A 15381-nucleotide genomic window follows, 5' to 3' on the forward strand; every position below is an offset into this window, starting at 1 on the left:
CTTTTGTTTGAACCATTTTTCTGTATTTGGCTTACTTACGGAGTTATTTGCGTGGATGGATTAAAATGGCCCACCCTGTATAATCCTTGTTACTTCGTCCTCCCTCATTACTGAAAATACTGTTTTTGCTAATGTTTTATTTGCCAAATGGTGTATTCTGCGAGTTATTTTTCTGCCCATAATTATGATGCACTTATTTTTGCTTAAATCTTTTTTAAGGCACTTTCGAGAATGATGTCGTATAGTTTGTTTTGTAAAAAAACCTTTACATTTTCCACATGCTATAAAATCTGTAGCAGACTTATTATATTTTTCGTTAGGACGTCTGCATACGATAAGTTTTCCATTGTTAACTTCTGAGTTTGTGTTAAATTTGAAATTACCTTTTTTTCGAATAATATCTATTATTTTTCTTCTTTCCGGATTGCCTTTAGATAACATGGCAAACTTTTTAACTTCAGACTCATTGCGGTGTACAGTTTCGAAGTGGCGCGGAAGTTGTGTTTGTAATTTCGAACAGAAATAACAGTAGTTTTGTTTTAGCGCTTTTGTATTAGACTTTTCTACACACATATCTTTATCGTTGCATGCAGATATAATATTTCCTGTCGAGATATCTACACTTGATACTGAAGACACAGTTGTATTTAAAACTACTTTTTTTCTGTTGTAATTTTTTGTTGTAATTATATTCCAGTGAACGTAGTTCACCTTCGGATGGCAAATACTCCGATTCACTGCTATTTTTCTTGTCAACGTTATCTAAGATATAAAAGTATATTAAGTGAATACATACAACTGGGGATAACATATAGCAGTAATGTCCTTGATCTGGATGCACTTATAATAGCAAAAATATTAATATTTACTTATATTTTTATCGTTCTTTCAAAATTTTTGAAATATAATATTGTAAATGTGTTACAAAAATTTTACAAGAAACTATACAGGGTGAGTCATTAAATGTTAGCTCCTTAAATAAATCTTAAAATACTTGCTATATGAAAAAATTGTTCTACAAAAGTTGCATACCCTATCCGGTATAATATTTTTTTACTCAGCGTTGGATACTTTATCGAAATCCAGAAAGGAATGTTGGGCATTCCATTACAAAAATCGAAGGCGACCTTCGTATCTTTCGATAAAAAGCAAAGTAGCAAAAAAATGACTATTGTACTATATGTATTTTTGATACCATGCAACTTTTGTTTGAACAAGTTTTTCATATAGCAAGTATTTTACGATTTATTTAAAGAGCTAACGTTTGATGATTCACCCTGTATGATAGGGTGTCCCATGAAAAGTTGTTGAAACTAATTAGCTATTATTTTTAAATGCATATAGAAAGCAGGAAAAATAAAATACCTTCTAACAGAGGACATTTTGCAGTTTTATCTACATATAAACTAAAGACACTATTTTTATCATTAAATAAACGTTTATAAAAAATGTCAAATATCGCTTATTTTAACAATATATATTTTTGAAATGTGCACTGTCAGAATTATAACAAAAATAAAGTTATAGTTTTTCTTCCGGAAACTATAACTGAACCTGTAACTTTTGTTACATAAAGTTTTTTATAATTTCCAAAAGCGACTTAATTTTTCTTACAATTCTGATGGTATGCACTGTGACGTGACGCTTTTCGAGCGCCGTCACAAGGGCGATAGCCCGGCCAAGGGAGCAAAGAGTCCTGGAGTTGCTCCTCGCGTGGAGAGAGCAACCTGCGAGACTCCACAATCTTTGCGCGTTGTTTGTATTGTCATTCCCGTTTTATGTCGTTAATATCGTTTTTTAAGTTGTAAGGCGAGACCCCGTGCGGGCGGCGTTGCGTGTTTTGTGCCTCAGGGCGAAGATGCAGCATCGCCAAAAAGACCGGACGCCGGGGTATCATCGACGGGTGTCACGCGTTAGTGACCCCACAGCAAAAGGTCAGGTACCGCGATTCCGTCGCCTCCGCCATCCAAGCCCTATCTAACTCCGCTCTGGTTTTAGCCAAAATCAAAGAAGCGCAGAGACACGCAGCAGCGGACCTCGCCCGGCTGCAGACGGCTTCGAGGGCCCCGAAGATGCTGCACTCGGAAGGACCGGAGTATGGCCCGGCCAGCCTAACCAGTCTCTTCCGGGAACATCGACTCATCGACACGCTAGCGGCCGAAGGATTTGAGGAAACCACAGTGAGCGGGGAGGGGGGGGGGGCGCCCTGGATAAACTGTGGGCGGTTCTCAGGGGCCCCCCTTTTCGGAAAATCGGCAGGATGCGCAGGAAGGCGACGCGGATTTGGAAAGGACCTACATGCAGAGCCGAGAAGAGCCACTGTTCGGTGTGCCGCAAGTGCGCGAGGACGACATCCAGGACTCAGCCCGACGACACCGAAGACGCCGAAGACGTCCACTCATTGTAAGCCGCCTCTCGGGTAGCCGCAGAGTTCCGTCCGGTTATGGCTGGTAGCGTGAGTTTGTTCTATATTTTGTGTCTCTCACACCATTAACCGTAGTTTTGATACCGTGAGCGCTCAATTACGCTCAAGTACCGCATGTCCAGCCGGCTCCGGATATCGCGTAAAAAGTCTCTCCGACTTGCGGGAATTAAGCGCCGACAGTCTCTTCTCGTTGCCGTTTCGTTTGTCGTCCGTTTTGTTACCGTACCGTTCTTTTGAAGATACCAATTGCTACCGTCGTTCCGTTACCGTTTCTTTTGAAAGTACCGATTATTACCGTCTTTTGGTCGCGTTATCGCCGTACCGTGGGTGAATGTCCGCGGGCGGATTTTGATTCGGGAACGTTCTCCGCGAGACTGCTGTTACCGCAAAGTTAGCGTCTCGGCGAGAAGCGTGAGAGCCCGCGAAAAATAGCCGACCCGCGACATATCATTTCTGGCCGTTAGGCTACCGTCGTTTAAAGTATATTTATTTGGCCTTCACCGGCCGTATCGGATGATCAAAATATAAGTCCTTCGTTGGCTGTATATAGTCGGATCAGCGGCGAATTATCGTGATCGCGTTCTCGAGATTTTATGTAGGCATCGAACTCTATTCTTGTTACCGAATTTATAGGGCGAAGGGCCCTACCATCGTATCAACCTATTTTCGCCGTATCGGCTCCGGCCGAATAGTTTAAGCATCTTTACCCTTGTAACCAAATCACTGAAATACATCATTGTTAAATTTTAATTATTGAGTTGTCCTTGCGTTAGCCTCTCACTCCAGATATCTAACGTTAAACAAAAGAACTGCGCCCCTCTGCCATATACTGAGCGGGGAGCGGCCGAGCAATTTTGAGAACTGTTAAAGTTACCGATACCGCGGTGCGATTACTCGCACCTGGCGCCCATTTCCGGTTACCGTTATCGCGTGAGTTACCTTGTTCCCGAATTTTGTGGAGTACCGCAAGTTACCGAATCGTGCAGTTATTGCCGATTTCGCGAGTTACCTTGCTCCCGACGAGCGTGGAGTACCGCGAGTTACCGAATCGTGCAGTTACTGCCGATTTCGCGAGTTACCTTGCTCCCGATGAGCGTGGAGTACCGCAAGTTACCGAATCGAGCATTTATTGCCGATACCGCGAGTTACTGATTTCCATTGGGCGTGCTCCCTCGGATCTGGCGTGATTCCGAGACTAGTTCACGTCGCAGCACTTCAAAAATATACACTATTAAAATTAACAAAATTTGACATTTTTTAAATAAATGTTTATTTAAGAGGATGCTGGAGTTACCGGCCGGACATTATATTTTTTTGAACAAGAATATCTTTTTATTGGTTGCATAGAATTGTAAATCCTTTTGCAGGATTAAAGTGTACACAAAAACGGAAATCGGGCTGCTCGACTTTATTTGAAAAAAGAGAATTAATAACAAAATTTGTTTCTATTCATTAATTTCTATTCTGCTCTTAGGATAACATATTGTATAGGGCTATCTATTTTTGTTTTTTATAAAAGTTTAATAGTTTTAAGACGCTAAATAAGAGCAGCCCGAATTGCGGACTGCAGAATAGAATGTTATGGAACCATTAAAATTGGGCTGAAAAGTTTAATGTAAAAAATATTCTTGTCCGACTATTTTTACATACGTGTGCGTCCAATATCGGTATAACAGATGAAAAAATAACAGAAGATTAGTTCCAGGATAATATCAGAGAGGCGCTATACAATAATATGCGAATATATACACGCACCACACATACGCATACACAATACATTCATACTTAGATTTGAAAGATGGCAATGAAATTACTTGATAGACGGCGCCAGCTGACGGCAGCCAAAGTATCGAGCAGCGCCTCGCATTTATCAATTCTGCGCGGGCGCGCTCCCGCCCCATATTTTAAGAATAACACTGTATCCGTTTATCTTTTCTAGAATGTTCTTAAGAGGTGACTTGTTAGAGAGATGTAAATTGAAAAATTACTCTCTAACGTCGGGTCGAAGGCATAGGTCGCAAAGTGAAATATATAATAGAGAGACAGTCGTGAAGTTCGTCGACAATCAGAACTTGTAAAATTTGGCGAAGTCAAACTTAGAAAAATTACCAATATCATTATTTAAATTAAACATTAAAGTGTTCAATCAAGTAACAGTGTCGATTCTTTTTTTTTATAAACTGTCGTTCCTGACAATACAATAACGTTTGCCGGAATAATTGCGAGTATAATAAATAAGGTCAGAAAGGACGTAACAGTCCTCTCGTTTCAAAAATAGTCGTTGCCAAATATTTTAAAAATTATTATATATTTATTTAAAATATTACAAACTCTAGTAAATATCTTACAGATTTTTTTTCTCTCTCTCTCTCTCTCTCTCTCTCTCTCTCTCTCTCCGCATCATCGTTACACTCATGTTACACGCATTACACATACGCACAGGAATCGCGTGTGCATGTGTGGTACGTGCAATGTGCATGTATGTATGGTAAGTATAAGTAACGATGATATAGCGAGCGAAAGACAGAGAGAGAGAGAAAAGAAAAAAAATCCAAGTGTGAATGTATTGTGCATGCGTATATGTGGTGCGTGTAATATAAGTGTAAGTTTCAATGATGCAGCGAGAGAGAGAGAGAGAGAGAGAGAGAGAGAGAATCTAAATGTGAATGTATGTATTGCGTGTGCGTATGTGTGATGCGTGTAATATGAGTGTAACGATGATGCAGCGAGAGAAGGAGAGAAGTTATCTCCGAGAAGAGGACTGGATAATACAACATAAAAAAGAAAATATTGTGTAAGCTTTTTATGGAATAGTTGCTTACTTTGTCAGGAGGAATCACAGGGCGAAATTGTCTAAGAACAGTTGTTAATTAAACAGTCTTTAATGTCTCTTGAATACAAAAGAGGCACGCGGCATTAATCGAGCATTTACGAACACCGCACAGCGGACAAACGCACGAGAACCGCGTGTCTTAACTAATGACCGATAATCGGTCCGAATCGCGAAGAGCAATCAAAGAAAGACAACTTTTACTTTCGGTAGCCGAATATCAAGTGTCGTTCCGCGAGTACGCATTTATTTCTTCTTCTTCATTATATCTTAAACGCGAGACATCTATTTTCGCGAGCGCGCGTCGCTCCGGATACGCGTTGCTCCGACGGCGCTGACGGCGCAGGTAGCGCTCTCAGCTGGAGCTGCACAATGTATCGGGTGGCCAGAAAGCTTACAGCTCGGCCATACTGACTTTCCATTCGTCCTCGAATGGACACTAAAAATTAATACAGTATTATCAATTATAGTTATGATCGGGAAGATCCCGATCCGAATCACACAAAATAACAATATTTATTGTAGCTGTTTAAGTATAATTCTGAGTCCATAAATTGATCTTATATCTAGCTGAAAATAAACGCATTGCTTATAATATACCTATATTTTTTTCTTTGGGAAACATGAACAGGTGCATGAGCGTAGCTTAAACTTACCTTAATTTTATCAACAAACAAGTATAAACTATACCTAATTCCAAATTTTTTTTTTTTTTTTTTTTTTTTTTGAATATTATTAACAACTAACTTGGTTACAAAACTTAATTCTAACTCTTATGGTTAATGCTTATGAACGAACCGAACGATTGAACTCACGATGCGTGACTAGTTATTAGTATCCGTATATTTTTCATCGCTCGGTGGTTTAATCCATGGTTTAAACTTGTCGGGCGACAAGATCGTGTTGTACGGTCTCTGTGTAATATTGAAACCGGAGATGTCCTTCACGACATAACGATTCTTGTCGAGGCATTTGGCAATAACATAGGGGCCTTTGTAATTTGGCTTTAGTTTATTATTCTGACCGACTTTCTTTTGAGCATCACGAACTAAGACATAATCACCTTCGTGATACACTGTAGGTTTCTTATGATGTTTATCATAATACAATTTATTATATTGCCGCAGCTTGTCATTGGCTTGAATAGCTACATCACGAACTATGTCACTTTGTTCAATTGAAGTGTTATAAGTTTTTGCGAGTTCTTCTATTAACAACTTCAAATCTCTATCGGAATGCTTTCGTTGATCGATACCGAAGAGAATTCTGGAAAACGATGCTTTAAGAGGATGCTGGAGTGGCAGCCGAACTCCGACGCGAAAGCGCCATCATTTCGATGGTACTAAAAATGAAATGACATTATCGGCATAGCCTACGCCGCGTAGGTCCGTGTGTACGCATTTGTTTGTAGTGGTAACTCACTACACTGACTTGTGGTCTGTGTACGTGTGTCATCGGAAGTTTGTAAACAAACGATGCTTGTTCTTGTTTTCTCGACTGAAATTTCGTCGCAAGGCTACAATATAATGTCCGAGAAGACATAGGCGTATACAAGGTGTCAAATAAATATGAACTAAATACACAAAATAATAAATGAAAAATGTACATATAATACTATATATATCACTGAAGAAAAATGTCATATATACTTTTCTTATTTTTATCCTTATGTAATAAATACAAAATAACTAATTAATCAATTAATATATATATATATATACACATATATTGAATAAACAGTTATCTTTATTTTGTATTTTATGTGATAATGACTGAAATAATGAGAGTATATATAATTTTAGTTACATAAAATACAAAATAAAAATAACTATATTCAATATGTATATGTATGTATTGAATAATTAATTAACTTATTTATTTATTTTGTATTAATTACGTAAGAATAAAAATAGGGAAAGCATATAACATATTTTTTCAATTAGATATATAATATTATACATAAATTTTTCAAATCAAATATTTTATCATATCTAATTTATATCTATTAGACACCGCGTATAAGTCTATTTCGTCTCGTATGTACATCATACAGCCATACAATAGAATTTCAATTGCGAGAAAAAAGGTTAAATGACCTTATAAATTATCCGATAAAACATAAACAGACTACACGTAGTAAATTACTAACTAAAAAAAATACGTATTTCTTAAAATCTGCCAGTTTACGAATAAATCGTCTTTAGCTCTCTTTTTTCTAAACTGTCAGCTGACGTTAGATCGCCTCTGACAATATTTATTAAAAATTGTTAGCTGACGTTAGATCGCTTCTGACAATATTTCTTAAAATCTGCCAGTTCACGAATAAATCGTCTTTAGCTCTCTTTTTTCTAAACTGTCAGCTGATGTTAGATCGCCTCTGACTATATTTATTAAAAATTGTTAGCTGACGTTAGATCGTCTCTGGTTTTTGTAATTCTAAATTGCCAATCCACGAGAAAACCGCCTCTGGCTTGTCTTATTCTGTATTGTCAGTTCACGAGAAAACCGCCTCTAGCTTGTCTTATTCTGTATTGCCAGTCCACGAGAAAACCGCCTCTAGCTTGTCTTATTCTATATTGCCAGTCCACGAGAAAACCGCCTCTGGCTTGTCTTATTCTTTATTGTAAGATATTTTAATTACGTCATATGCTGTATATATATAATGTATATTATGTGCTATATTATCTATATTCATATCAAAATATCTTTTTAAAATGACATTATTTTGTATACTCTTTTTACAATAAATGTATATGATATATGCCATATTTTTTATTTCTAAAGCATGAAATATAAAGATATTTTTAATTTCTTGTGCCTATCATTTGTAAAAAAATCTTGATAAAAGAAACAACATTAATTTTGCGACTTGCAATAATCTGTTTCAATATATGCTTCTTTTAAATACTTACAATTAGCCTTATTTTACGTGATTAACTTGGTATTTAAAATACGTATCAAAATCGAAAATGTATTTCTATTACAGTAGAAAAGAAACATTCTTGTTTTACAACACAGAGAAATGGCAAAATATAATATTGTCTAAAGTATAGTCCAATAAAAACTGTTAAAATTGAACATTTTATAAAACCACTGTGATTTATGAAAAATCAGAACTATTATTTTAAAAATATAGACATATTTCGACTGTGTGTTTTAAACTGTACTACACATTCAAAAATCAGAAAATAATTTTATTTCTGCAAAGTTGTGCATAATGTCAGTGGAAAAGTGATTTATTTGTTATTGCATATACATGATATTTTACCATTCTTCTATGGTGTAAGACTACAATGTTTTTTTTTTTACTGAATTAGAAATTAATTTTATATTTTGATGCGTATTTTAGATACCAAGGTAAACGCATAAAATAAGACTAATTGTAAGTATTTAAAAAAAGTATATATTGAAACAGATTATTGCAAATAAAAAAATTAATGTTTTTTTTATGAAGATTTTTTTACAAATGATACATACAAGAAACTAAAAATACCTTTATATTTCATGCTTTATAAATAAGTTATATGACATATACATTTATTATAAAATATATACAATATACAAAATGATATTAACTTTTTACATAGATACTTTGATGTGAGTATATATAACATGGAGCATATAATATACATAATATATACACATGAAGCAGATAAATAAAAGTATTTTACAGAAATTAGAATATAAATGTATGTAACTAAATAATGTAAATGTTTGCAAAAATGTTGCAAAATTTATGTATAATACATACACTTTTTTTATCCTTCAGAGTGCCTTCAATCCATTTTCTTCCGGCCGGGTTTCCTAGCACATAACACACATACACGACTAACACACACATAACTAACTTTAAAGATTCTGATGTATATGACAGATAGCACTAAGAACTGTATAGCGCCTCTATGCCAAAATCCGGGAACTAATCTGCTGCTCTTTTTAACCTTATTATCGTCTATATTGCTCGCATCCTTTGCATAATTGTAATTTGCGACGCATTTTAAAATTACATCTCTGAACTCAAATTGAAAGGTTTCTTGTTAATCTTTGATATACTCTTTTTCGGCCAGCACACTTGTTTTGCATGTACAAACTGTATAATTTTTATAAAAAATAAATATTTATATGCATCGACAGCTTGTCGGTAAAATTTCCAAATTTTTTTCTTTTTTTCGTTTTAAAACTAGTGCTTGCCGATGTATTAGAGTGTGTACTTTAACCACATAAAAGGATTTGTAATTCTATTAAAGCAATAAAAAATGCCGTGTTAATTACAAAATTGAAACTCGATCGGTAAGAAAGTGTAAATTCAGCATCCTCTTAAGAGGATGCTTAAGTCCTACTTTATCGACCGGTATTTTTAATTTTCTAAAAAGGGTGGCGTTTTTTATTGCTTTAATAGAATTACAAATTCTTTGGTGTAAATCAGCGCTCGGAATTAGTTGCACATTTCGGCCCGATTTCTGAGTCAACGCCTGCTGTTCCCCCACTACCGCTCGGCCGAGCCGCCGATTGCTCTGGCTCAGGAGCGTTTCATATAAGAAATAGGCTGAGGCACCTCTAAAAAAATAGTAATATTTTCTTTGCTACATAAATAATATTTATTATCATTAATAATTAAATATATATATATATATATATATATATTGTGACGTGACATTTTTGACGTCCGTCACAAGGGCGAGAAAGCCCGATCGAGGAGGGAAATTTGAGGTCGGAGACCCCACCGCGGGGGGGGGGGGGGGGCGACGACCTCTCCCTCTTAATTCTCTTTTGGAGATTTTAGATTTTGCGTTGTAGCGAATTAAGCGAGTCGTGGTGAGTGGCCAAACTCCCATATTGTGAATTACCGTGGAGCAGCCTTCGTGGGACCTGCGAGGGACTCAGCAGGCAGGACGACGGAGGCCCGGACGGCGTGCAGACGGATCCAGGATAAGGGCAAGTAAAAACACCCTTGCAAAAATCATTCGATTCCAGACACAGTCGCTACCGCAGTTACGATTTCAGATACGGAGCATATCGAGGCCGGTGAACGCACCGAGAGAGATGACGCCCGAGAGGGAAGCGCGCTCTCACACGTCGAAGACCCGGGGTGGAGTACCCGAACAAGGAGCTGTTGTAACGAGCCGGGAAAGAGGAATCCGGTCGGAACCTGGCCAGTTCACGACCGATTCAAAGAAGGTTCGGATCTGGAAACGGAGAAGGCCACGAAGGGCGTTAACGGCAGCTGCCAAAAGAGAGAGACCGGGGTCACCTCGGAAAAGCGTCACCGAGGGCCGAAAAATCGAGGAGCGACGCGAGGATCGAGATCGCTAGAGATATCGAAAGATCAAGTAGCGCTAATCGATAGCGCGGATCTACATGCGCAGGACGATGCGCGGAATGTCACCGCTGCCGGCGAGCCTAGCTGTCGTCACTGTTCGGCGAGTCGGCAACCTAGGCGGAACCTCGAGGACCACTACGGGCGTACCAGCGATTTGTAAGGCCACCACTTCGACTTCGCGGTAAGAGCGGTATCAGCAGGCGGCCCGAGCCTCGCGGACTTAAGAACCCGCATATTTTGCGTAACGAATATAGCTTATCTCGAGATGCCTCGCGCTATCATGTGAGGTTAGATTTTGGCCGGGCCCCGCTGACTACCGTTTCTGTAAATTAAGATTTCGCCATGCCTTCTTTCCTCTCGGGGCTGCCGAGCCGACAGTCGCTTTATACGGAATAATGTCTTTTTGTGAGTAACAATTTTGCGTCGGTTTATGTGTTGCTGTACCGAGCGTTAAAGTCTTGGAGTTAGCCTATCGCGTATCTCTCGCCTCGGCCTTCTGTCGAGCGTTTACATTCAGAACCGTAAGAATAATACTGAGATAGAATTTGTATTGTAGGCTAACCGTTATGGAAAAAGATTGAAGTAGAGCTAATTGTAACAACCGCACCGAATGAAAGTTACTGAATTTGTATGCCGAATATTATACCGCGTGAGACGGAAGTACGCGGATTTCCGCGAGTTGAACAGTGAAATCATAACGCCTCTCACTGAGATAAAATATGTCTCCACTTCGCGGGATTGTTAAGACGCCCATCACCCGGCGTCAATCTCACTTAATCTAATTTATAATTAAATGTTATTTGTTACTGATTAGTGTGTTCTTAATAACCGTTTATTTCAGACTCCTCTCTCCAAACCGGGTTAGCATCTCTAAAGAACCTCGCCCCTCTGCCATTTGTAGAGTGGGCTAGTCGCGCTTATTGCCGTTGCTCTTTAAAGAAAAAATTGACTCTAACGTAATTTGTTCGTGTGGCGCGTTAATCCGCGCCTGGCGCCCAACTATAAGTTTTGCAATAATTACTAAGATCTATAAAATAGAGCAACGAGGTTTGACACGCATACCGGCGGGTGTACTTCTGCCCGACGGAAAAGTCGTCGCAATATATATATATATATATATGTTACATACATTATACTTATACATATATTATAATATACTTTCGCAATAATATATAATAATTAAAAAATTACAATTTTTTTAAAAAATTTTGTAATTTTATAGCCAAAAATCAATAGCTTTCCACATTACCCGTGAGGTACTATTGTGGATGCGTTTTTTTTTTAAGTGGTTTCCCCAGTAGACCTATTCCACTAAAAAATAATAAAGATTATGTAATACCTATGTAGATATGGCTTGGCAGGAAATTTTATATATGGCTTGGAGGATATTTTATATATAAGAAAACGAAAGAGGAAAAAATAAAAAAATTAAACGACTAGGAAGAAATCGAAATAATTAATTAGTAAAATTTTTATTAGATCTTTTTGGTCGTTTGCACGATTCTACTAAGGATGGTATATCCACAGAAATAGAAGAATAACTAGTTCGCATCAGAGAGGATAATGATGCATCGCTCAAAGAAGAACGTCTTTCCGATTTTATCAATTTCATTTTAGAGAAAGAACATTCGCACAAATATGTGGACCCAAAGATGGAGAAAATTTTAAGACCGAAAGTTCGAAGACGTGGATAACACGATGCATCTAAAATTTTAAAAAATTCGATTCCCTTTTCTAATCGCGCCTTTAAAGTAACATCAGATTGCAAATCACAAAGTTCTTCCTGAAATTCGAGACTTTGTTCTTCGATTTGCACAGTAAGAGGATTCTCAAAAAGTATTAAATCCTTTCGTAGTATTTCAAAATCACTGAAACGCTTATTAAATTGACTTATTAAGGAATCAATTAAATATATTGGAGTTTTAAAATTACATTTGGTGCCATGTTCTTCAAAAATAATCTGGCAAGAAAGAAAAAAATGAAAAATATTATTTTCTAGATGATTTTTAAATAATTGCAGTTTTCTGCAAAAAGAATCGATATGACTTAATAGTTGAGAAATAATTTGGTCAGTCTTTTGCAACTTTACATTTAAAATATTTAAATGATTCGTTACATCAGTAATTACAGCAAGTTCGCACAGCGAGTCTAAATCTTCGAAAAAAAATTTAAATTCATTATATTTTATAGGTAATTGTTCTTGCAAGAAAAGGAAGATCTCTTTTCTTATTGCAAAGAACTTTTCTAAACATTTTCCTGCACTGAGCCATCGAACTTCGCAATGCAAAGGTACATCTGTATAAACAGCGTTATGTTCCTCGAGAAAGTGTTGAAACTTTCGATGAGAAAGGAATTTATTACCGCCTTTAATTACATTCGTAATTTTTGTCACGGTTTGCATTGCAGTGCATAGTTTCACATCTTTCCCACATAACGCTTCTTGATGAATTATGCAATGAATAACAGGGAATTTTAAATTTCGTTGCTTTAACTGACCGAAGAATCCATTTTTCGAACCTATCATTGCTTTTGCGCCATCAGTAACGATAGCTGAACATTTTGAAAAATCGATGCCAAATTTTTGTAGGGTTTGGTTAACAGCCGTAAAAATATCAATACCCGTTGTTCTGTTATGTAGTGGGACAAAATCTAAGAGCGCCTCGACATGTGAAAAATCGTTTTGCACGATTCGAGCAAAAATATTCAATTGACTCACATGCCGATTATCGGTGCTTTCATCGAGACATAACGAGAAGAAAGAACAAGATTCTAATAAAGATTTTAATTTTTGTTCTAACGAAGAAGCAATATTGTCTATTCGAGATTTTATCGTTTTGTCAGTTAAAGGAATGCTAGTAGCTTCTTCAAGAGTCAAGGAATTTCCAAATGACTTCACTGCTGCGATGAGGCATTCTTTTATAAAATTTCCTTCACAAAATGACTTAGAATTTTTTGCGATGAGATTAGAAATAGCATACGATGCTGCAAGAGCTTGTGCCGAAGGCGTAGCGTTATCGATATTCGAACTACGACCTTCCTGATAAATTAATTTTAATCCTTCTATTAAATTAGATTTCTCCTCGTCCACATATTTTGAATACTCATTAGAATGTTTATTTTTATAATGTCTATAAACAATAAACTTTTTAACAATATCGGGTTTATAACCACACAGAAGACAGGTGGTTTTATTATCAATACAAGCAAAAAAAACTTCTTCCCATACCTTATCAAAAAATTGATAGTATCTCTGCTTGCCATCCATTGCTTACAATCAGTATCACTAACACTATCACACTCACTATCACAATCACTATCACAATCACAATCATTATCACAGTCACTATCACTATCACTATCACTATTATGCAAATACCACTTATTGTTTTTTCTAATATGGATCTTTAAAACGCTCACACGAGACTTTTAACTCGCATCACTGGCTATCGTTGAAAAACAACCGAGGAGACAATAATAAAACAAATGCACATCAATGCTACCGCAGTAGGAGTATGCGCTTAAAGTTAAGTCGCGGAATTGAAAAATCCATATTAAATTAAAAGATCCATATTACAAGACAGAAAATGCTATTTGCATAATAATGATAGTCATTATGATATTGATAATGATAGTAATTGCTGGATTTACTTGAAAAAAGTTGATAATGAGTAAAGATTCGTGTAACTCTTTGATAAGATATGAAAAAAAATTTTTTGCTTCTATTTGTAATAAAACCACTTGTTTTCTATGAAGTGTTATCAATTCTCTCTTGTTCAAAAATATATTCTTTATAGATATAAAAATAAACATTGTAATGATAATTCAAAACATGTGGACGAGAAAAAATCTAATTTAATTGAAAGATTAAAATTAATTATCAAGAAAGTCGAGTTCGAATATCGATAATGCTACATTTTCGGTAAAAGCTCTTACAGCATCATATGCTATTCCTAATTTTATCGCAAAAAATTCAAAATTATTTTGTGCAGGAAAAATTTATAAAAAAAGCCTCATCGCAGCAGTGGTCATTTAGAAATTCTTTAACTCTAGAAGAAGAGTCAAGATGCAATTATAATAGTTCTATTTCTGTGGATGTAATCGTCCGATTTTTTTATTTGTTCCTCTTTCGTTCTCTTATATATAAAATATCCTCCAAGCCATATATAAAATTTCTTGCCAAGCCATTTCTACATACTTAGATATTACATTATCTTTATTATTTTTTAGTGAAATAGGCCTACTGGGAAAACCACTTTTAAAAAACGCATCCACAATAGTACCTCATGGGTGATGTGGAAAGCTATTGATTTTTGGCTATAAAATTACAAAATTTTTTTAAAAAATTGTAATTTTTTAATTATTATATATTATTGCAAAAGTATATTATAATATATGTATAAGTATAATGTATGTAACATATATATATATATATATATATATATATATATATATATTTTAATTATTAATGATAATAAATATTATTTATGTAGCGAAGAAAATATTACTATTTTTTTAGAGGTGCCTCAGCCTATTTCTTATATGAAACGCTCCTGAGCCAGAGCAATCGGCGGCTCGGCCGAGCGGTAGTGGGGGAACAGCAGGCGTTGACTCAGAAATCGGGCCGAAATGTGCAACTAATTCCGAGCGCTGGTGTAAATAAAGTACATATGCTAATCTTTCGGCAGTTGGTCAAATTTAAACCAAAAAATAAAAAAAATTTTTGAAAATTTACCGACAATGTCACCTCAAAGAATTATATTTTTTATATCAAAATTATACTGCTTTAATCTGCAAAACAAGACCATG

General features: G+C 36.2%; 1 protein-coding gene across 1 annotated transcript; it reads right to left on the reverse strand.

The window, feature by feature from the left end:
- Positions 1 to 6079: 6079 nt before the first annotated feature.
- Positions 6080 to 14860, reverse strand: LOC137001202 (protein FAM200A-like). The gene is made up of 4 exons (XM_067359582.1): positions 14856 to 14860; positions 13802 to 13936; positions 12665 to 13703; positions 6080 to 6547 (listed from the first exon to the last, which is right to left on the reverse strand). Exons 1-4 carry the CDS (start codon positions 14858 to 14860, stop codon positions 6080 to 6082), a joined length of 1647 nt encoding a protein of 548 aa, XP_067215683.1.
- Positions 14861 to 15381: the final 521 nt, after the last annotated feature.

The sequence above is a fragment of the Linepithema humile genome, chromosome 7 (genome assembly GCF_040581485.1).
Source record: "Linepithema humile isolate Giens D197 chromosome 7, Lhum_UNIL_v1.0, whole genome shotgun sequence".
In the NCBI taxonomy this organism is placed as follows: domain Eukaryota; kingdom Metazoa; phylum Arthropoda; class Insecta; order Hymenoptera; family Formicidae; genus Linepithema; species Linepithema humile.